At 32.4% G+C, this 23,220-nt stretch overlaps 1 protein-coding gene and 2 long non-coding RNA genes across 5 annotated transcripts; all 3 read left to right on the forward strand.

Annotated features, from left to right (window-relative positions):
- Positions 1-5,925: 5,925 nt before the first annotated feature.
- Positions 5,926-8,379, forward strand: LOC110796461 (uncharacterized). Of its 3 annotated transcripts, none has more exons than XM_022001522.2 (2): positions 5,926-6,112; positions 7,741-8,379. In XM_022001522.2, exon 2 carries the CDS (start codon positions 7,759-7,761, stop codon positions 8,101-8,103), a length of 345 nt encoding a protein of 114 aa, XP_021857214.1. In that variant the 5' UTR covers positions 5,926-6,112; positions 7,741-7,758; the 3' UTR covers positions 8,104-8,379. The 3 variants fall into 3 exon arrangements, with proteins under 3 accessions (XP_021857214.1, XP_021857212.1, XP_021857213.1); XM_022001520.2 differs by having other exon boundaries at positions 5,930-6,112; positions 7,750-8,379; XM_022001521.2 differs by having other exon boundaries at positions 5,931-6,112; positions 7,753-8,379.
- A 4,401-nt stretch (positions 8,380-12,780) lies between these two features.
- Positions 12,781-15,536, forward strand: LOC130470748 (uncharacterized). The gene is made up of 4 exons (XR_008931472.1): positions 12,781-13,082; positions 13,179-13,454; positions 14,255-14,319; positions 15,283-15,536. It is a non-coding gene; the product is annotated as an uncharacterized lncRNA (long non-coding RNA).
- Positions 15,537-19,558: 4,022 nt separating this feature from the next.
- On the forward strand, positions 19,559-22,314 carry LOC130470749 (uncharacterized). The gene is made up of 4 exons (XR_008931473.1): positions 19,559-19,860; positions 19,957-20,232; positions 21,033-21,097; positions 22,061-22,314. It is a non-coding gene; the product is annotated as an uncharacterized lncRNA (long non-coding RNA).
- Positions 22,315-23,220: the final 906 nt, after the last annotated feature.

Raw genomic sequence — 23,220 nt, forward strand, 5'->3', positions numbered from 1 at the left:
AACCCTCGATCTCCATGGCTGGTTTTTCTCTATGATGGTAAAGATTGGATGATCATGATGCGTGATGTTTGATGATGGGGATGATGCGTGGTGAAGACTGGATGAAGATTGGTTAGATGTTTTTTTTTCAAATTTATTTAATTGGGAGAATTTAGTTGAAATTATAATTATGACATCATTTTTCGATGTAGTTAGCCGGAATCTGAACCGAGATTATAATTTAAAGTAGAGAGTTAAAATTTTGGGTTACAGATTTTACAGATCATTATTCCCCAAATACTCCCTCCGTCCCAGATTAGTTGTTACACTTTCCTTTTTCGTCTGTCCCAGATTAGTTGTTACACTTCTAAATTAGGAATGACCACATAATTATTATATTGTCTTTCTCTTCCCACTAAATTTCTTTTGTCCCCACACATTCTCTCATCCAATTAAAAAGATACCCAACTAACTCTTATCACATCTACTTTTTCAATAAAATAACAATTACTCCCTCCGTTTCTTTTTGTTTGTTACGTTTGAACTTTTGCACGTTTATTAACGTATAATAAAGATTCTTTTTCTTTTTTATAAAAAAAATAAACCCAAGTAAAACCTCAATCCACTAATCATTACAACAACCAGTAAGATTGTTTTATTTATCAAAATAAACTAATAATGGAAAAACACAAAGATTGCTACTTTATATACTTGGGAAATTGTAAAGAAATTTAATGAGTTGAAAAAATTGAACCAATTAAAATTAAAAGTTGGCACAAAAAATGATAGTATAATAAGTTTATAAAAGGAAAGATTCTTCTACGTAACAAACATTGTGAAACATCCTAAAAGGAATACGTAACAAACAAAAAGAAACGGATGGAGTAATAACCAAACAACCACTTATCACCTAAAACTTTGTGTAAAGGTAAGTGTAACCACTAATCTGGGAGTCTGGACGGAGGTAATAATTAACAAAAACAAAAATTTGAGGCTGTAATTTAAAGTAGAGAGTTAAGTTTTGGGTTGTAATAAACAAAAATGAAAGAGAAGTTTTAAGGGTTGTATTTAGCAAATTGTCCTTATTTTGTTTTGTTGAGACTTTCTCCAACTCACTTACCTCAACAAACAATTCCACTTGCATGGACCCGGTCCACCATAAGATTAACATGAACCAGGGTAATTAGGTAATTTTAACAGTGAGTAAATTATAGAAACTGTAGGTTCTGTAAAGTAACTATATCTCCAGAATAATACTCCCTCCGTTTCTTTTTGATCTTCCTGTTTGGAGTTTTGGGTGGAAATTAAGAAACTGGAATCTTTTAATGATTGAGTGTAAGAGTAATGATTGGGTGTAAGAGAAAATAATAAATAAATGAAGAAAGTAATAAAGAAATGAAGGAGAGAGAAGATATTTTTATGAAAGTAATAAAAATCATAAAAGTGGAGTTGGGTGGGTGAATAGGGAAATGTGAATGAATTAAATAAGGGATGGTGGAGAAATTTATGGTAAAAAGTCATGTCCCAAAATAGAAACAGGAAGATCAAATAGGAACGACATTTATAGAAACATGAAGATCAAAAAGAAATGGAGGGAGTAACTATGAACATAATAATGATAAAAATAACTATTCTATCCAAAGAGTAACTATATCATATAGAAAAGTAATTTTAACTGTAAAACAATTACTACTATATATTCATTCTTGCAGACAAAAAAAGTAAATTATAGAAACTATAGGTTCTGTAAAGTAACTATATTTTCAGAATAGTAACTATGAAATAAATAATAATAATAATAATAATAATAATAATAATAATAATAATAATAATAATAATAATAATAATAATAATAATAATAATAATAATAATAATAATAATAATATAGTAGTTTCGATGAGAATAATTATTCTATCCAAAGATTAACTATATTATATAGAAAAATAACTTTAGCTGTAAAACAATTACTATATTATAAAAATAAACAATATGATATAGATGGTTTAGAGGTCATATAGTAATTTTTTCTATTATATATCACATAATTACTGAAATATAAAAGAGTAACTATATCAAAAGTAACAGTAATTATAACTCTTGAACAATAATAAAGAAAACATTAACTACTTGGTTAGTTGTTTTAGCTACGACATTCTAATTCTTTGCATCTATTAAATAAACCATGTTAAACTCAAATGTTTTTTGAACTAAAAAATACTAATGGACACGTCCACGTGGACCACGTCTCTTTTTTCCACCAACACACCATGTCCTTCCTCTACCACATTCTTGGTTTCCATTGTTGTCAGGATTTTCTTCTTCTCCTCCTGCTTTTGTTTTCCTTGCAGAATTTATTATTTGCACGATTTCAATTCTGGGTGCATCATCTTTGTATTTCTGAATCAATAATATTTAAACTAAGTTAATAATTTAACATTTAAATATGAAAAAATAACATAGTAACTATGTAAAACGTGTAATTTCTATTATGCATCATATAGTTACTCTTACAATTAACGATGGTAAAATACTTGCAAAATTGCATATATAGTTATTGTTATTGTTATTGTTATAGTCATATAGTTACTATCAAAATAATATAGTCACTTTTATTAATAATAACATGGAGTACAAAGAAAGATCATAAAAAGAACATAATGATAAGATAATAACTATTAAACATATATAGTTACTATTATACATGATATAGTAACTCTTAATATTAATGATAGTCATATACGAGCAAAGTTGTAGATATAGTTATTGTTATGATCATATAGTTGTTGTGATCATAACATAGTAACTCTTATTACTAATAACATAGAAGACAACAAAGAACATGAAAAGAACATTATAATATACATAAAAAACTATACCAAACATATAGTTACTATAATACAAGATATAATACCTATAAATATTATTGATGGTCATTTAGTCACAGAGTTGCAGACATAATTGATGTGATAATAATATAGTAACTCTATCCATAATACAGTAACTATATCATTAAAAATATAGAATAGCATAAAAACATGCACATAACATAATAAACTAACATAGTACCTATTTCAAAAATATAGTAACTATATAAAACGTACAATAGCTATTAAAGAAAATAAACATATGGTAACAAGTCATGATAAAATAAACATAATACCTATTTCAAACATATAGCAACTGTATAAATAAAATAGTAACTGTATAAATAATATAGTAACTATTGAAGAAAATAAACATATGGTAACACATCATGATAAAATAAACATAGTACCTATTTCAAACATATAGTAACTAATATAATAATATAGTAACTATTGTACACATATAGTAACCATTATAATCACACAACAACTAGCTTAACATATAGTGACTATTATTATAATATAGTAACTATTGTACAAATATAGTAACCATTATAATCATATAGTCACTATCTAAGAAGCAGACAAAAATATACTCGAAATAACATATTACATAATGTAATCGTATAGTAACTACTACCTCTGTTCCTTAATGTTCTTTACGCTTTGGAATATGTGTCAAAAGTATGAAAACTTTGACTGTGAATTCCCACTGTTATATACATCCAAATGTTATCATGTAAGATCTTGTTAGATTGGTTTCGTTATGTATTTTAAAAATGTCAAATTTTTATAATTTTTTCGCATACGGAAATGGATATATAAGTCGTTGAATATTGCATTGGAGTCCGTGCAAATAGTAAGCGTAAAGAACATTAAGGAACGGAGGTAGTATTATTTATCAAAAAGTCACTATAAATTGTTCTTAACATAGTAACTATCTTAAACACATAGTTATTGTTTTAAATTTATAATAACTTTCTAAAAAATATAGTAACTATTTTAAACACATAGTTACTGTTTTAAAGTTATAGTAACTTTAAAAAAAAATATAGTTACTCTAAAAACTATTACTAACATAAACACAATGAATATTCCAATGACTATTAAAAATATTATTTCGCAACATAAATTAAAGGTAACTATATCATTTATATACTAACTATATGAAACACTAACCCTAATTTCACCCAAACAACAAACACTATTTCTACCTCTTGTGCTTTGCTGCATCAATTCTTAAAGTTCGCAGCCTTTGTCTCTTTTTGCTAAATTTAAGGCATTATTTCTTCTTATACAAATGATATTGTAAAGTATTTTTGGAGATTCGTCACTAGATAGTGCAACTTTAGGACCTGGAATAACATGTGATTGATACTTCGTATTATTTTCTTATACAAATATCAAATATATAGTAACTATATAAAACATATAGTAACTATATAAAACATATAGTGACTATTATTAAAATATAGTAACTATTGAACACATATAGTAACCATTATAATCATTTAGTCACTATCTAAGAAGCGGACAAATACATACTCTAAATAACATAGTACATAATGTAATCGAATAGTAATTATTATTTATTAAAAAGTCACTATAAACTGTTCATAACATAATAACTATCTTAAACACATAGTTACTGTTTTAAACTTATAATAACTTTCTAAAAAATATAGTGACTATTTTAAACACATAGTTACTGTTTTAAAGTTATAGTAACTTTAAAAAAAAAAGTATAGTTACTCTAAAAACTACTACTAACATATAACACAACGAACATTCCAGTGACTATTAAAAACACTATTTCGCAACATAAATTAAAGGTGACTATATCATTTATATACTAACTATGTGAAACACTAACCCTAATTTCAACAAAAACAACAAACATTTCGAATCACTCAACAAAATAATAACTATTGTACACATATAGTAACTGTTGTACACATATAGTAACCATTAAAATAATATAGTAAATATTGTACACATATTGTAACCATTAAAATTACATAGTACCTCTTTAAACCATATAGTTACTGTATTACTCATATAGTTACTATTTAAAATCGTGAAGTCACTGATCGAATTCGCGAAGTGAAAACGATATTTCGGTAAAACACAAACATTAATTTCTTCAAAACAACAAATATTTTCAATTTTAAATAAAAATAGACTTAAAATTCTTTAAAAAACAACAAACCGAGATGTGATCTCTAAAAATTCTTGCGAAGATTTGTAGGCGAGCGCAAATTTTTCTATTCGATTTCGGCAACGACGAACCTCCTTCTTGATCTACTACTTCCTCCAATTTTTCCTCATCAAATAGATCTAATCATAAGAATTATAAGATAATTACGAAAAAAATCGAACAAAACCTAGAAATTTGGGCTAAATTTTGAAAAACATAGAGAGAAAACAAGAGAGAGAAAATGAAAGAAAATGAACAGAATGTAGATCTAAAATTTTAAAAAATAAAAAAGTGTAAAACGTATATAGAGTGGGCTAGACACAAATCGCATTAAAACTCTTCAAAACACATAGTAACTCTTTAAAACACATAGTTACTGTAATACGCATATAGTTACTATTTCAAATTACAAAATAACTGTCACGTGACAGTTACATATGTTACCCATAAAAATTAGGAAAAATTGATATTGACAGTCCTAACTATGGTCACTTCACTTTTAAAGGTCCCAGCTTTTTATTATTCTAGAGTGGTCTCAACTTTAAGGTGTGTTTTCCCAGAATGGTCCTTTAGTTTATTAAACTGTTAATTAAGTTGATTTAAGCATATCATACTATTCTATTTACTTCATTTAATTAAAAAATATGGTTATTGCACGAGAGATATGAGTCTTAATTAAGTTATTTAGCACTTAATTTTAACTAAGGGACCATTTTTGGAAAGGACTCTCTATAGTTAGGACCACTATGAGATAATCAAAAGTTGGGACCTTTTAAAGTAAACCGGCCATAGTTGGGACTGATAATATCAATTTTTCCTAAAAATTACTTCGTTGCCATGGTCCACGCTAAGTTAGCATGGACCAGGTTTATATTAGTGTAAATACTCAACAAAACCCTTAAGAAAACTCTCACATCCCTCGGTGGTTGCTGCTCGGCGGTGTTGCTGGTGGTTGCTGCTCGGCGTTTCTGCTCTGCGGTTTCTTCTCGGTGGTTGTTGATCGGCGTGCAGTCGTTGCTTCTCTTCTACGCTTCTTTGCAGTGTTGCTGCTTCTCTTCTACGCTTCTCTGCGGTAATTCTCTAACTTCTCAATTCCTCGGTTAATTACCCCATCTAATTCAAATTCAAGTATCGTGTTTCAATGTTAGGGTTTTAGAAGAATTTGGAGTTCTTTTTCCTATCGATTTGCAATTCAATTCGATTTTAGTGTTTAAGATACACAATTAATTTGGAGTTCTAATTATTGTTTAAATATGATAGAACATTTCTAATGTTGTTAATTGGGTTGGTCTTGTTTCAATTTGGGGAATAATGATCTGTAAAATCTGGCTGACTTCTCCGATCTAAATTTTTACTCAAAGTTATTTGGCATTTTGATCATACAAGTACAAAATTATGGGTTTTTGGTTTCTGTCTTCTACTTCGGGGAGATTATAAATTATTAACATTTGAAAGCATTAGTGTTTAAAGTAATTTAATTAATTTGCATAAGTATCCCCGGTAGAAAAGAAATAGTTTTAGGGATAGTGGGAGACTGGAGCAATTTTCTACAGTCAACAACAACCCTCCTGTACCAAGATTCAAAATAAAAATAGCATGAAACGAGCTACATCTCTGCAGCCGAGTACTAAGAATCATAAGAAGTAGAATGGAACAAGACATGTAAAAGGGTGATGAAACTACCCATATAATAGCTTGTAGAATCCCGAGCACAGATTTGTCAGCAGTTGTTATAGGCCTCTCTAAGAAGGGTAGGATCTAAATGGTTCTTTTTTCTGGGAGTCACGCCCTTAGGCTACTTCTCAATGACTTGTTGGAATTTTATTTCAGTAAGGGGATCAATCCTTTATTGGATAAAACAAGAAAGCTTGTTGACTTTCTTCTATACTGCTTCTCAATAACTTGTTGGAATTGTATTTCAGTAAGGGGATCAATGCCTTTATTGGATAAAACAAGAAAGATTGTTGATTTTCTTCTATGTAAGTCAAGTTTAGGAGCTTTATTGACCTTAAATGTTTGCATTATTGAAGTACGAACGTTTTTTGGTGCGATACCTGTAGTGTGTAAATACAGAAACTGCATGGATAATGAACTGCACATAATTTTCTGAGTTGAAGTTGAAGTGTTTGCTTTAAAGTAAGACTTAGGAATAAGTAATATATAAATAAAATAAAATAAATGTGTGGTAGATAGTTCTTGTGGCAGGTAAAGCACGCAATTTTCTGAGTTTAAACCTTTTTGTAATTTGGAGGGAGTCGCTGTTAATTATTTTTTACAATCCCCACAAAAAGGCAACGATCAATATTCCAATCAAATAATTTATGGACCATGTACAAACAGTAGAAATTGCAATATCTGGATATCTGATGTCCTATTAGTTGTATGATAATATGATATCAGAATTGATTCCCAAACACTTGACCCATAATGCAGATAGGTATATGGGCTGAAATCTCTGATGTTTCCTCATATGAATTTGCAACTTTAGTTTTAGTCTTCTAGAGTTCTCGGTGATGCATACTTGCACAGTGATTTTGAAACAAAGTCTAGTCTTGATGTGGTTGAGAGTTCTAAATTCTGTATATTAGTGACTCTATTTCTCTAACTGCACCTATGTTGATTCAGAGAGAAGTTTTGTAAATTCATTGAATGTCTTGCCGTATTTGTAACTGTAAATTTCATACTGGTAACGGGTAACAGTATTCATAGCAGGACAATATGGTGATCCTGCCACCGGTCAGAGCTCCAAGAATCACCGAGTTTTTGAAGCCATATGTGCTAAAAATGCACTTCACAAACAAATTTGTCCATGCTCAAGTCATCCACTCTCCAACAGCTACAGTAGCTGCTTTTGCAAGCTCACAGGAAAAGGCCTTGAGACCGACCATGGGCATCACACGGGATGTGTCAGCTGCTTCAAAAATTGGGAAGATTCTTGGCGAGCGCTTGCTTGCTAAGAACATTCCTGCTGTTTCAATCTTCTTGAAGAGAGAACAAAAGTATCACGGTAAGATTAAAGCAGTGGTTGATAATATGAGAGAAGCTGGTGTGAAGTTACTTTAAATTGAGGCTGAAGAACTGCATTTACGGATGATTTAGGTTTCTAGAAGTTAGGTATAATGTCTGAAGCAACTCTTCTATGGCGATATGAAGAATGTATCTGAATCCCAGTAATGAATAGTAAGAATCTGATTGGAGCATACTTTCCCTTTCAGATATTGTGGTAGAAAAATGAAATGTGGTTATGCATCAGCCTGTGTATTGAATTCATTGGCAAGATTGAACTCTCTTGCCTGTTTCCTTTCTGTTGAATAAGAAGAAGTCTGAAAGTTGGTGGAAGTAGCTCATTTTATCTTGTTAACTACATTGTTCAAAGTTACATTATTCAAGCATTGCAACTACTTGTAGCTTTAAACTTGGCATTTGCAAGCCGAAGTAGAAAAATATATATTATCCTCCATGTCTTGTTATTGTTGTGCAGGTCTGTATATGGCATAGTGGTCTAGAAACAATGTATTATTTTTCTTGAAACAAAGAGTGTGCTTTGTAGTTTCCTATAGAGCTGGGTGAGGATACTTGTGACTCATTTTGTGGGAGAACCCGAGCCAGTTAAAACTGGTCAGAGCTTGTCGCTGGCTGAATGAATCGGGTATTTGATCAGTCAAGTATTCGTGCTGGTTGAACATCTTTACAGAAAGGTGTTACCTCTTTGCAGAGATAGCCACCCTTCAACAAGTTAAAACTTCAACTTCGGGGTCAACTTTTTTTTGCTGTTAACCAAACATGAAGTCACGACTCCAGAAAAAGTTCGGAGTATACAAGTAACTTAATCAGCTTCCCCTTTAGTTAAGGGGGTATTCGAGTTGCAAAACCTGTGGATATTCTAGTCTAAAATTCTACTGAAAAAGTATGTTAATAGTTCGAATCTGGACCCCAAATATCCTTAACTTTAAACTAGGGCTGGAAAACATATTGTGTCGGGTCGTTCGTGTCGAATATAAACGTGTTGGAAAAACTCAACACTAACCTGACACGTTTAATAAACGTGTTGTGTCGTGTTGACCCGCTTAACTAATCGTATCAGATATTTTGACAATAACCCGTTTTTTGTGTCCGATTCGTGTCGTGTTGTGTTTGTTCGATAAAGTTTACTCCATTATTAAGGTTTTTAACCAAATAAACTAAACTAGCTTTTGGGCCCGTTCAAATAACGGGCGGTTGTATATTGGTTGTTCAGATATCTTTTGAAGTTTTAATTAGTGAGTACTTGTGATTTTTTGTAACATATGAATTAAATAGATGTGTAATTTAAAGGTTGGAAAAATATAAAAATTATAATGATGAATAAATATTGGATGTTAAAGTGGTGGAGTGGAAGAGACTAATACGTATAGTAGACTATTAATAATTTGATGTTGAATGAGGAAAATGGAGTGGAAGAGGCATTAGAAGTTATAAAACATATAAACAGTAAAGAAAAATTGAGAAAAAAAAAAAATGATGGATTGAAAGGAGAGATGCCACATGGCTAATAATAACCTATGGTCAAAATTATAACGATGAATATATATTGGATGTTAAAGTGGTGGAGTGGAAAAGACTAATGAGTATAGTAGACTATTAATAACTTGATGTTGAATAAGGAAAATGGAGTGGAAGAGGCATTAGAAGTTGTAAAACATAGAAACAATAAAGAAAAATTGAAAAATAAAAAAAACAAAATGATGGAGGAAATGAGAGATGTCACATGGCTTCTAATAACCTATGGTTTTCCTTTTTAAATACTAGGTATAGATTATTGGTTGTTTTTTCTTATGCGGATTAAGTCGTGTCAGTTTCGTGTTGAAAATTTCAACACTTACCCAACCCATTTAATTAAACGTATCGTGTTATTGCGTGATTGTATTCAGATTTTACCAGCTTTACCTTAAACACTTCTCTAACAATCGAGATTAACTTATAAGGCTATAAGCTAGCCCTATAACTACTCATTCCAATAGTATCCACACTATTATGTCTATCCAACACTTGTTACATGTAAAATATATAAAAATCGATTTGTCACCTAATTAACAATAATTATGATGATTAAAATTATATAAGAAAAATAATAATATACCTCCATGAATTTGGCCAAATACAGTGGACTAGTGGAGGGGTAATTTTCTTTTTTTTAGTTTGCACATCCGGATGACTACATCCGGATCCGACCCGCGTCGCACACCTTGGTTTGGTGGGTGAGTCTCCCAATAAGAGTTTCTTAACTACAACGAGGCTCAAACCCGAGACCTCCCTTAAGCAGCATCAAGCTGCTTACCACTTGAACCAACTCTATGTTGGTTAGTGGAGGGGTAATTGTTTTCTATTTATTGGGTTACAAAGAAGACAAGGATGGCTTCATGTCAGACTTGCTCGATCTGCATTGGTGGACCAATGCATTGGTATAAAGATCTAAAGGGACTGCACCAGCATTGCATTGGGAGGGAAAACTACACATCATGGAGCATTTTTGACATAATTCAGCCCCATTTATGCATGAGATCGACCACTTCAGAATATGAAAATATTACATTTACCACTATGATTTAGGGTTGGATCTATGGATGATTATGGAATCGTCTATTTGTTTGTACAATTGTACGGAGAAAGTAAAAGTCGAAATTAAACCCAATACATCTAACGATCTAAATGTATGATGATCTTAAGCTTACGGACAAAACATAAAAGACTGATATAGCTAGATGTATGAGTGATACTCGTGCCAGAGGATAAGCAACTTGCCACCTACTACTCAAAAGTCAAAACTATACTTTTAAAAATTAGTTTAAAGATCTTGACAATGCACCATTATGTAGACTAATGCAAATGCACTATGACAATTATATTTCAATTATTAGACTCGATCAATATATGCTATATGCACCTATATATTTAACATTTTTTATCATGTTCATTTAAATTACACCATCAATCGTGACAACTAGTACTAGATCGAGAAACATATTGAAAACAAGCAAGAAGCATATCAAAAGTTCAACACCATTCAAATAGATCCTTGTTCAACTAGTTGCACAAATAAAAAATCACACTAGTTATCCTCCTTTTTGTTGTTCCTTGCTCAATCAATTCAAATACGTGATTAACTTTTACTTAGGAGATCTAGTGTTTGGGTATTAGTGAGTGTGTTTAGTCCGAATGTTTCGGACAAACATTAACAAAATCCGTTCATTCTACCTCCGTTTTTTCCCTACGAAGTACTCACTTTCCCTCTGGGCTTTGTATATTTTGACCGAAATATTTATGAAATAACGTTTTCATTTTCCTTCCTTTGTTTGAGTTGGTAAGGTGTGTTTTGCTAAGATATACTGTGCCTCTGTTCTTATATGTTCTTTACTGGGTTATTAAAATAATTTTTGCTTAGTGTAAGACACGAATATATAAATACATAGAACCACATTATTTTGTATATGTTAAGATTATTACTAAATTAATCTAACAACATTTAGATTAGAGCTGACAATTTCAACCGAATCCGATGGATATCCATCTACCCGATCCAGATTATATGGACGAAAACCCGAAAATAAGCGGATGGTTGATGGATGATGGATGGATCGGATGACGGGTGGGTCGGATATGGATGAAGGTGCATCCAACCCACCACCCGATCCACCACCCGATCCATCAACCTATTACATTAGTTGTATGCTTTAATTTATCATAATTTACTTTCATAATATATTTATTATTGTAAATAAAACTATACTAGACATAAGCGTAACACAAAATTTTGTGTTCCCTTACTAGGATAACACAAAGATAAATCTAAAGCTTTGTAAAAGTTACGCAATGGTTTTTCAAAAAGAAAAATAGTCATGTGGACTATATGTGGACTAATTATTCCTAACTGCAATATGTGTCACTTTAAGTTGTTTTTATATATCTTCAAATTTATTTCACCCGATTCTCACCCGACCCACCCGAATCACCCGTGGATGATGGATGGGTCGGATGTTGATGAAGAATTTTACGGATGATGGATGGGTTGGATGACGGATGAAATGTCATGGATGGATGCGGATTGAGCTTCACCCGATCCAAACCCGATCCATTGCCACCCCTAATTTAGATGGAACCATCAACGATAGTGATAACGTAACATATAATATAATGTCAATAGCAAAACAAACCGTTAATAAAATAATCATAATAAATTGATAAAAATTCAAACTTAGCCAAAGAAAAAGAGAATAGACACATAAAGTAAAATACACATACCTCTGAAAATGTAGATGGTATAGAGTTGATTGTGCAAGTGATATAACAAAAAAATGATTGTTAGTCTATTTATAAGGAGTGCATGGAACATGAGAGGTTGATGAAGAAGATGTTTAGTTTCTTATGATTTATTTTTAGTTAACAATTTAAAAAGACTATTAACCCATAAGTATTAATGTTTATTGTTATGGTTATGTAATCCCCCGTAAATTTATAAATTTTATTAATATATTTTAACGTATAGTTATTTATATTTTAATAGAATTTACTAATTTAAATAATAAGTATATAATTAACGTATATTTATTTTATTTAAAGTACGTTCTAAATAATTAACGATTTTTGAACTTTATCATATTTATATATTTAATGTATATTTAATTTAATTTAAATATATTCTAAATATTTCAACGGTTTATGAAATTCAAATAATTTTAGAATTTGATGTTGAAAAGAATTTGAATTACGAAAACACGATTGAAATTAGAAAACAATCTTAAGCGGTGTTGAATTCAAATACCAAACGTAATTCTAATCCTAGCCCAAGTTAGCAAAGCCCAAAATAAGTAAACCCACATCCCTTACCCATATTCCAAATTCATGTAAAACTCTCAATCCTCTCCTCTCCTTCACGTGAAAAGAAAAGCAGAAAAACCCTCAAACCCTCTTCAAGAATTCACGTGAACTCTCACACCTTAGTGCTCCCCTTGTCGCCGCCGTCCAGCCACCCACGCCGGACCACCGTCGTCCCTCGCCAGCCGCCGGTAATCTCCTTTCTCCCTTCTCCCTCTCTTGCTTCGTCCTTCTTTCTTCTCCTTAGTTTTATTGCTCTCCTCCTCACTCGTTTCTGTTGGTGGCAGCCACGCACAACCACCGAGCACCGCCTTCTACACTCGTCGTTCCCCTCCACGCTGCGCCGCCCACCTGCAGCGCCTGTCCAAGCCGGCAACTCCCCCTCCTCCTCCTTGGATTCGGTTTCCACTCTCTCCCCCCTAATCGCAGTGCTTTTGGTTCGACCATCAACCACCAGCAACCACCCGTGCCGACACCTGACCCGACCAGCGCCACCTCTGCTAGCCGCCGCTGTCCCCGCCGTGCCCTAGTCACCGCCGGCCAGCACTCCTCCTCCCCTTTTGGTTGACTTTCTTAAACCCTAAGTTATTTAAATGTTTTAATTAAGTTTATTGATTTTTGTTTATGTTTCTAGAATTAAACTATTAATCTTTATAATTAAATTATAATTTTCAGATTTGGTATTGATATTATAAATTAATTATTTTCAGTTTTGGTTGATTAATACATAAGTTAGGGTTTAAATTAGTTTAGTGATTTAATTCATGATTTGATTTAATAAATTTATGATTTTTAAGATTTAATTACTAATTCTCAGATTATATGTTGTCGAAATTAATTTAATTATTTTCAGATTTGTTAATTACGTTTAAATTAGGGTTTTAATTAAGTTTTATTAATTTAATTCATGTTTCGTGAATATAAATTATAAGTTTTTATGATTAAGTTAGATTTTCAGATTATATACTATGCTTAATTAATAATTTAATTTTCAGATTACATAATTGAATTGAAATAAGAGTTTTTAATTATTAAAGTGTGAATTTTTAAGGTTTTTAATAATTAAATCATAATAGAATGACTATATATTATTAAAGCTATTATTTGTATGATTCTAAGAATGTTAATTATGTTTTGGAGTAGTTTGAAATTAGTTATATTGCTGAAAATTTAAAGTACGATGTTTGCAAAGAGTTTTCAACGAATTTCAATCACTAATTCAATAATTATGATGCTAGGAAATCAAAGGTTTAAGTTTTGATATTGGGGAATGTTCTAAATATGTTTGGGATGCATTTAGAATGCTTTGTTATGGTTGCCAATGATTAGGAATTGATTTGGGTACGTTTCTTGATTATTTTAGGCGGAGAATTCTTTGTGGGTGACTTTTGAATTCGTTAAAGTGGCCTACCAGTTTGTTTACACAAGGTACGTACATACCTGTGTGCTTGGATGTGTGTTGTATTGAGAATATGATGAATATATTTATGAACTTGTTTATGTTGGAATTTCATGTTCAATGTCGTTGAATTAATGCGTTGAGCATAGAACTTTATTTATAAGAATTGAATCATGTTAGCATGGAATATTGATGCAAGCATGTTGGTTTTGTGGAACTTTATATTATTTAATATTGGTTTAGATCTTTATTGATCGTTGTTCCTCTTTAGATTTTCACTACCTTATAAGGGCCGAGGACCTTGTTTGGTAGTTGAACCTTATACCTAATAAAGGTTTTTAAATATGGATAAAGAAAGGATTAAAATAGTTGGAATTGGCTCTTGGTTGAACGTTGTGATCACTGGTTTAATTCAAAGATAAAAGAAGTTGTGTTTACTTGTTGAATATAATATTTATGTTTGATGAGTCATAACCAAGTATTAAAAGTTAAGTCATGTAAAGTGAAAATGAGTAGCAATAGCTTTAGACTGTGCACGTCTAAAGTGACGGACAATCAGGAGTTGGGGTCATGGGTAGCCTATGGCTTTTTCTGGGGCCGGATTGATCACCGGTTCTATTTTTATTTAAAAGTCCCTCGATATCGCAGGTCATTGGGGTTTACGGAGTCGCGCCCGTACCTCGTCTTCCTTAGTGAAGAAGAAGAAGTTTCTAGTAGACAACTCAGTCCATTGACTATTTCAATTAAAATAATGTTAATGATACAAAGGTCTAGTTCAGTCAAGTATAGTCTTCAAGTCAATATATCTTGATTATCCTTGCTTATGTTTTATTTAGTACCATGTTAGGATTGTTCGTTTAATAGAATCATGTTAGGATTATTATTGATTTAGTATGTAGTACTCAGCTTTGCTGATTACGTGCTTTTGCTTGTGCATGTTGATCATGGTTATGCCTTATTGATCCTGTGATGACCCAATCTTTGGTGAGCAGTCTCTAAGGATCAATAAGCATTGTCCATCTGCAGGTTTGAAGATGTTGCATCATTGGGATCGGGAATAGAGAGCTTGTATTTAGTTTTGATTTGCTATGATAACTTGGGTTTGTTTAATTGGACTTTAAACTTGTTAGTTGATCTTATTTTCGTTGATTGGTTTTGGGATTAACTATGTAATCGATTATTTATAAACCTAAAGTTAGTTTTATGTTTTCCGCTGCAAAATTCTGAATAAGCCGTTACGTTTTCACACGGGCGATAATGCCTTGATAATTCTCTACGTTTTATATTAAAATGTTGTTTTAGAAAAGAGAGAATTGTCGGGGTGTTACAAAGTGGTATCTAGAAGCTAAGGTTTTACTTTAAAAAAAAAATTTTAGGCGCCTAACTATCTAGTTATTTAAAATAATTTCTTAAAAATCGAGATTCTACGTATTATAGTGTTCAAAAATTGGTACTTTTTTTTGGAGGGCCGATTTCCTTTTACCTTGTTTGAAAGTATACGATATTCCTTATTTACGTTCGAAATCAAATTATTTTTCCAAGTTAAAGTGATACTTTCGACATTTTTATTTTTCTTATTATTTATTATTCAAACAAATAAATAAAAATAATATGAATACATTTTTTAAAAAAGAGTTCAATTTTTTTTTAAAGTTGTTTCAAGAGTTAGAATTCGTTAATTAGGAAATATAAATATTTTTCGAATTAATAACTTTATTTTCTAATTTATTCGCTACGCATTTCCTTAATTTATTTTACTTTATTTATTTTATATTTTATTTATGTTATTATTCTATGTTATAATTTTATTATATTTTCGTTCTGTTATTTCGTTATATAAATGATTCTAATGCTTTAGTTTATGAGAGATGGGTAGTATAAGAAGGGCATATAAGATAGAATTATATGTGCATTAGTAGCTAGTCAATGATAAGAAATTGATTGTTATGTATGTGCATGTGCTAATTGTTTAAGTGTTACATTTACATGTGCATAAAGAATTGTTTGATTCCACCAAACTTATTGATTATTGAACCTTGTTTATGTTTTGGCTGGAAAATCGTTAGTGAGACTTTGAATTGTTTATTTCAGGAATAAAATGTTTCTTTCCAAGTATACTAACATAGGATCCTTCGAGAAACTTGATATAGAAACCCCTGATATTTACGTGAAGAAAATTGTGTTTGGATGTGAATATTATGCTAAAGTTCAAGGGCAACCTATCTTAATGAGAAAGGATATCATAGCAGCCACTATCATTAATTGCTTACCTAACAAATTTCCATACCTAGAACTCAAGGAAAGGTTTAAAGACATGCATTCTGATAATGGAACTCCAAACTTGGTTAAGTATGGAACTTGGGATGGTAGATGGAAATATGATTCAGAAATTCTGACCACCATTATTGAAGCAGCAGAAAGTGGGTTTAGAGACGGTAAAATCGTAGGGAGTCATGTTGGGGATTCAGTTACAGAAGAACCTATGGGAATAAGTGTAAATAATGACCTAGAGGAAAATGATGTAGCTGTGGAGAATGAGAATGTAGGTGTTGAGGCAGAGAATCCTAACCCAGCGGCTCATGAGCCAACCATTGAGATCTCTAGTGATTCGAATGCAGAGCTCGAAAGTGAACAGGAGATGGCAAGTGAGCCTAATCAAAATGAAGACATGGGTGAAGATGCAAACCCTGAGGAAGACCCCGATGAAGACCCTGAAGAAGAGTTCGATGATCTTGAGATCTAAATTTCACTCCGCAAGTTTCAAGGGCAATGGATAGGCAAGAGGCCACAAATATTTTGAAGTCATAAATAGTTAATTAGCTCTTTTATGTTTTAAAGAATAAGTAGCAAAGCTACAACTGTTTAAAGTTTAAGTTTATTGAAGTTTGAAATATTCTTTATTATTTTCAAGGATGTAATAAACCTCTATGGAGTTAGCAATAAAAGTTAAAGTTTTCAAGGAATTGTTCTTTATTCTATTTTGAGGATTCCATAATACCCCAACCTCTAGGTAGTACGTCGTGGGTTAATCTTCCTATTGGTTGCATACTCAGTGTGAATTGTGGATCAATTCAATTGCCACAAAAATATTAAATGATTTGAGTACATAAAGGAAGTGAGGGTCAATCTAGATCCTCATGACCAATATGATTCAAAATGATATGCCTTATGTGTAGTGTGTAAATGTCTTTCGTGAATTATTGAGGATGATTACTTTCCAATGATTATTGCATCTTGTAAACGATCGTTGCACCTTCGTAAGCGATTGTCGTGCCTTCGTAAATGATGTGTATTAATGTGAACATTGTTGGTTGAGGCAATCTTTATGGTCAATTCAAGTATTAAATTGTATGGGATAACGTATAGGTGATGTTTCAAACCTAAAGTAGAATATACTAATTGCAGGTCGCGTTCTAGAATGGCCAACAACAATGATCTAGCTGCTGCGATTCGCCTCTTGGCGGAAAAGCTAACCCAGGAGAGAACTGAGCGCCCCGATTCTGCAGGGGAAATGTTTGAAAGACTTTCTAAGGTTAAGCCACCGTATTTCAATGGGCAAGCAGACCCAACCTTCCTGGAAAACTGGATTAGGGAGTTTGAGAAACTATTTGAGGCTGTGAGTTGCCCTGGGAGTATGAGAGTAAGTCAAGCTGTCCTTTATCTGAAAGATGAGGCCGACCTTTGGTGGAAGGAAAATGGAAATAGACTAAGTGCTGTTGAGGGATTCAATTGGAATTCATTCATAGTTGCCTTGAGGGGGAAGTTTTATCCTCCTTTTATGAGAAAGCAGAAGGCTCAGGAGTTCATCAACCTTAGGATGGGGAATATGACTATTGCTGAATACCATAGCAAGTTTATAGCTTTATCGAGGTTTGCACCTGAGGTGGTAGCTACTGAGGAGCTAAAGGCTCAAAGGTTTGAGCAAGGGCTGACTGATGAAATTCAATTGGGATTAGGTGGAGAAACATTTACATCCTTAGACATAGTGTATGGGAGAGCTGCCCATATTTATGGTCTGCAGTCTAGAAAGGACAAGAAAACTGTGGTAATTGGGGAAAAGAGAAAAGATTTTAATGATGGGGGTAACCAAGAAAACTTTAAAAGGAATAGAAACGGAAATGGGAATGGAAATGGAAATTTGCAAGGAGGAAACAATCAAGGGCACCACAACAACTCGAACCAATCTAAGAGAGTGCATCATTGCAAAATGTGCAGTAACAATCACCCTGGTAAGAACTGCAAAGGAGAATTAGTGACCTGCAACTATTGTCAGAAAAGGGGGCATAGAGAGTATGAGTGCTTCACTAAGCACAGAAAGGAACAAGATAGTAATGGAGGTGGAAACCAAGTGAGGTTTAACCAGTCTGGAGGTCAAAATTCAAAGCCTGGAGGGGCACAAAACAATCAAGAAAACTATAATAAGCCTGCAAATGATCACAACAACCCGGATAAGGCTCCAGGAAAGTTGTACATGATGAATCAGAATGAAAATGAACGATCTACCGATATAGATTCTGGTATTTTTCTATTAACTCCGCGCAAGTTAAGCATTATTTAATTCGTGGTGACTTGTTCTTTTGTTTCGTCATCTGTTGTGAAAAGTCTAAAGTTAGTAGTTTTAGTGAAATAGGAATTTTGAGGATAGAATTCGTCGAAAGAGAATTTTAGTTAGCTATTCCCTGAGGTGAGTTACGAGGGCGTAACTCGTTTTCTTTAAGGGGGTAGAATGCGATAGAAATTCGCGCTTTTTACCTATTTTATGGCATTTTTATGCATTTGTATGCTTATTTTAGAAAATTTTACAAGTTTAGGCAAAGCAAATAGACTCTCCGCATAAGAAAAGGTGTTCATGAGTAACACAAACAGCTTTGAGTTGGCAAAAGAGTGCACATAGGTGGCACAAGTACTTCTCTAGTGAGAATAAGTTAAAAGCTTTTGGGGAAAATGTGGGAAATTTCGTGTCAAGTTTCGGGACGAAACTTCTTTTAAGAGGGGTAGATTGTAATCCCCCGTAAATTTATAAATTTTATTAATATATTTTAACGTATAGTTATTTATATTTTAATAGAATTTACTAATTTAAATAATAAGTATATAATTAACGTATATTTATTTTATTTAAAGTACGTTCTAAATAATTAACGATTTTTGAACTTTATCATATTTATATATTTAATGTATATTTAATTTAATTTAAATATATTCTAAATATTTCAACGGTTTATGAAATTCAAATAATTTTAGAATTTGATGTTGAAAAGAATTTGAATTACGAAAACACGATTGAAATTAGAAAACAATCTTAAGCGGTGTTGAATTCAAATACCAAACGTAATTCTAATCCTAGCCCAAGTTAGCAAAGCCCAAAATAAGTAAACCCACATCCCTTACCCATATTCCAAATTCATGTAAAACTCTCAATCCTCTCCTCTCCTTCACGTGAAAAGAAAAGCAGAAAAACCCTCAAACCCTCTTCAAGAATTCACGTGAACTCTCACACCTTAGTGCTCCCCTTGTCGCCGCCGTCCAGCCACCCACGCCGGACCACCGTCGTCCCTCGCCAGCCGCCGGTAATCTCCTTTCTCCCTTCTCCCTCTCTTGCTTCGTCCTTCTTTCTTCTCCTTAGTTTTATTGCTCTCCTCCTCACTCGTTTCTGTTGGTGGCAGCCACGCACAACCACCGAGCACCGCCTTCTACACTCGTCGTTCCCCTCCACGCTGCGCCGCCCACCTGCAGCGCCTGTCCAAGCCGGCAACTCCCCCTCCTCCTCCTTGGATTCGGTTTCCACTCTCTCCCCCCTAATCGCAGTGCTTTTGGTTCGACCATCAACCACCAGCAACCACCCGTGCCGACACCTGACCCGACCAGCGCCACCTCTGCTAGCCGCCGCTGTCCCCGCCGTGCCCTAGTCACCGCCGGCCAGCACTCCTCCTCCCCTTTTGGTTGACTTTCTTAAACCCTAAGTTATTTAAATGTTTTAATTAAGTTTATTGATTTTTGTTTATGTTTCTAGAATTAAACTATTAATCTTTATAATTAAATTATAATTTTCAGATTTGGTATTGATATTATAAATTAATTATTTTCAGTTTTGGTTGATTAATACATAAGTTAGGGTTTAAATTAGTTTAGTGATTTAATTCATGATTTGATTTAATAAATTTATGATTTTTAAGATTTAATTACTAATTCTCAGATTATATGTTGTCGAAATTAATTTAATTATTTTCAGATTTGTTAATTACGTTTAAATTAGGGTTTTAATTAAGTTTTATTAATTTAATTCATGTTTCGTGAATATAAATTATAAGTTTTTATGATTAAGTTAGATTTTCAGATTATATACTATGCTTAATTAATAATTTAATTTTCAGATTACATAATTGAATTGAAATAAGAGTTTTTAATTATTAAAGTGTGAATTTTTAAGGTTTTTAATAATTAAATCATAATAGAATGACTATATATTATTAAAGCTATTATTTGTATGATTCTAAGAATGTTAATTATGTTTTGGAGTAGTTTGAAATTAGTTATATTGCTGAAAATTTAAAGTACGATGTTTGCAAAGAGTTTTCAACGAATTTCAATCACTAATTCAATAATTATGATGCTAGGAAATCAAAGGTTTAAGTTTTGATATTGGGGAATGTTCTAAATATGTTTGGGATGCATTTAGAATGCTTTGTTATGGTTGCCAATGATTAGGAATTGATTTGGGTACGTTTCTTGATTATTTTAGGCGGAGAATTCTTTGTGGGTGACTTTTGAATTCGTTAAAGTGGCCTACCAGTTTGTTTACACAAGGTACGTACATACCTGTGTGCTTGGATGTGTGTTGTATTGAGAATATGATGAATATATTTATGAACTTGTTTATGTTGGAATTTCATGTTCAATGTCGTTGAATTAATGCGTTGAGCATAGAACTTTATTTATAAGAATTGAATCATGTTAGCATGGAATATTGATGCAAGCATGTTGGTTTTGTGGAACTTTATATTATTTAATATTGGTTTAGATCTTTATTGATCGTTGTTCCTCTTTAGATTTTCACTACCTTATAAGGGCCGAGGACCTTGTTTGGTAGTTGAACCTTATACCTAATAAAGGTTTTTAAATATGGATAAAGAAAGGATTAAAATAGTTGGAATTGGCTCTTGGTTGAACGTTGTGATCACTGGTTTAATTCAAAGATAAAAGAAGTTGTGTTTACTTGTTGAATATAATATTTATGTTTGATGAGTCATAACCAAGTATTAAAAGTTAAGTCATGTAAAGTGAAAATGAGTAGCAATAGCTTTAGACTGTGCACGTCTAAAGTGACGGACAATCAGGAGTTGGGGTCATGGGTAGCCTATGGCTTTTTCTGGGGCCGGATTGATCACCGGTTCTATTTTTATTTAAAAGTCCCTCGATATCGCAGGTCATTGGGGTTTACGGAGTCGCGCCCGTACCTCGTCTTCCTTAGTGAAGAAGAAGAAGTTTCTAGTAGACAACTCAGTCCATTGACTATTTCAATTAAAATAATGTTAATGATACAAAGGTCTAGTTCAGTCAAGTATAGTCTTCAAGTCAATATATCTTGATTATCCTTGCTTATGTTTTATTTAGTACCATGTTAGGATTGTTCGTTTAATAGAATCATGTTAGGATTATTATTGATTTAGTATGTAGTACTCAGCTTTGCTGATTACGTGCTTTTGCTTGTGCATGTTGATCATGGTTATGCCTTATTGATCCTGTGATGACCCAATCTTTGGTGAGCAGTCTCTAAGGATCAATAAGCATTGTCCATCTGCAGGTTTGAAGATGTTGCATCATTGGGATCGGGAATAGAGAGCTTGTATTTAGTTTTGATTTGCTATGATAACTTGGGTTTGTTTAATTGGACTTTAAACTTGTTAGTTGATCTTATTTTCGTTGATTGGTTTTGGGATTAACTATGTAATCGATTATTTATAAACCTAAAGTTAGTTTTATGTTTTCCGCTGCAAAATTCTGAATAAGCCGTTACGTTTTCACACGGGCGATAATGCCTTGATAATTCTCTACGTTTTATATTAAAATGTTGTTTTAGAAAAGAGAGAATTGTCGGGGTGTTACAGGTTATGGTACTAATAGCAATTTAAGTAAGCTCATTAAGTTTTGATTATTATTTTTTTATTTTTTTTATGGGAAGTTTTTTGGGTTTTCCCTCTTTTAATACAACTACACATTAATATTGATGTCTTTTGAGTTTTCTCTATTTTGATTAACAAAAAAAGAAAGAGATTGACGAGGTCATGGGTTGATGACACGTGTCTCATTATCATCTATGGTTTTAGTTTTTAAATACTAGGTATAGAGGTATATATAGATTCTCTCTCTCCTCTAACTGACATTTCCTTCTCTCCCCTCCAAGCTCACAGCCATGGTAGTTGGAGATTCTAGATCCATAACCAACTTAGGTTTTGCGTTTGCAGAACAATCTTCAATGGCGAACGATGATTTCAATGAGTTAGACATGGGGTAATATTTATTTTTCTTTGTAATTTAGGTTTCGCGACTTCACCCTAATTTTCTCCTCTTCTAATTGGATGTTTTCATGATAAAAAAATCAGTTTAAGGTTTGATAGAAGCTCACAACAATGGCAGTTGAAGTTTTTTGCACTCTTTCTCGACAATTTTGTGAGGACGCATGAGTTTTAGTGTTTCAATATTTTTTTTTTTGTTTATATCGAATTTACTGGAGCTCAGTGCCAAATTGTTCGAACTGATTCAATCCGTGGATTATGGACCGTGGTGCACATAGAGCATGGTGCACTAAAAGAACATATGTACATAAGCAAAAGAACATGACACTACGGCGAAAGAACATGCGATAAAATATTTCACTTTTTTGTTATAAAAATAATATATTATTTTATTATTTATTAAAAACCTAAATA

The sequence above is a fragment of the Spinacia oleracea genome, chromosome 3 (genome assembly GCF_020520425.1).
Source record: "Spinacia oleracea cultivar Varoflay chromosome 3, BTI_SOV_V1, whole genome shotgun sequence".
NCBI classification, from domain to species: domain Eukaryota; kingdom Viridiplantae; phylum Streptophyta; class Magnoliopsida; order Caryophyllales; family Amaranthaceae; genus Spinacia; species Spinacia oleracea.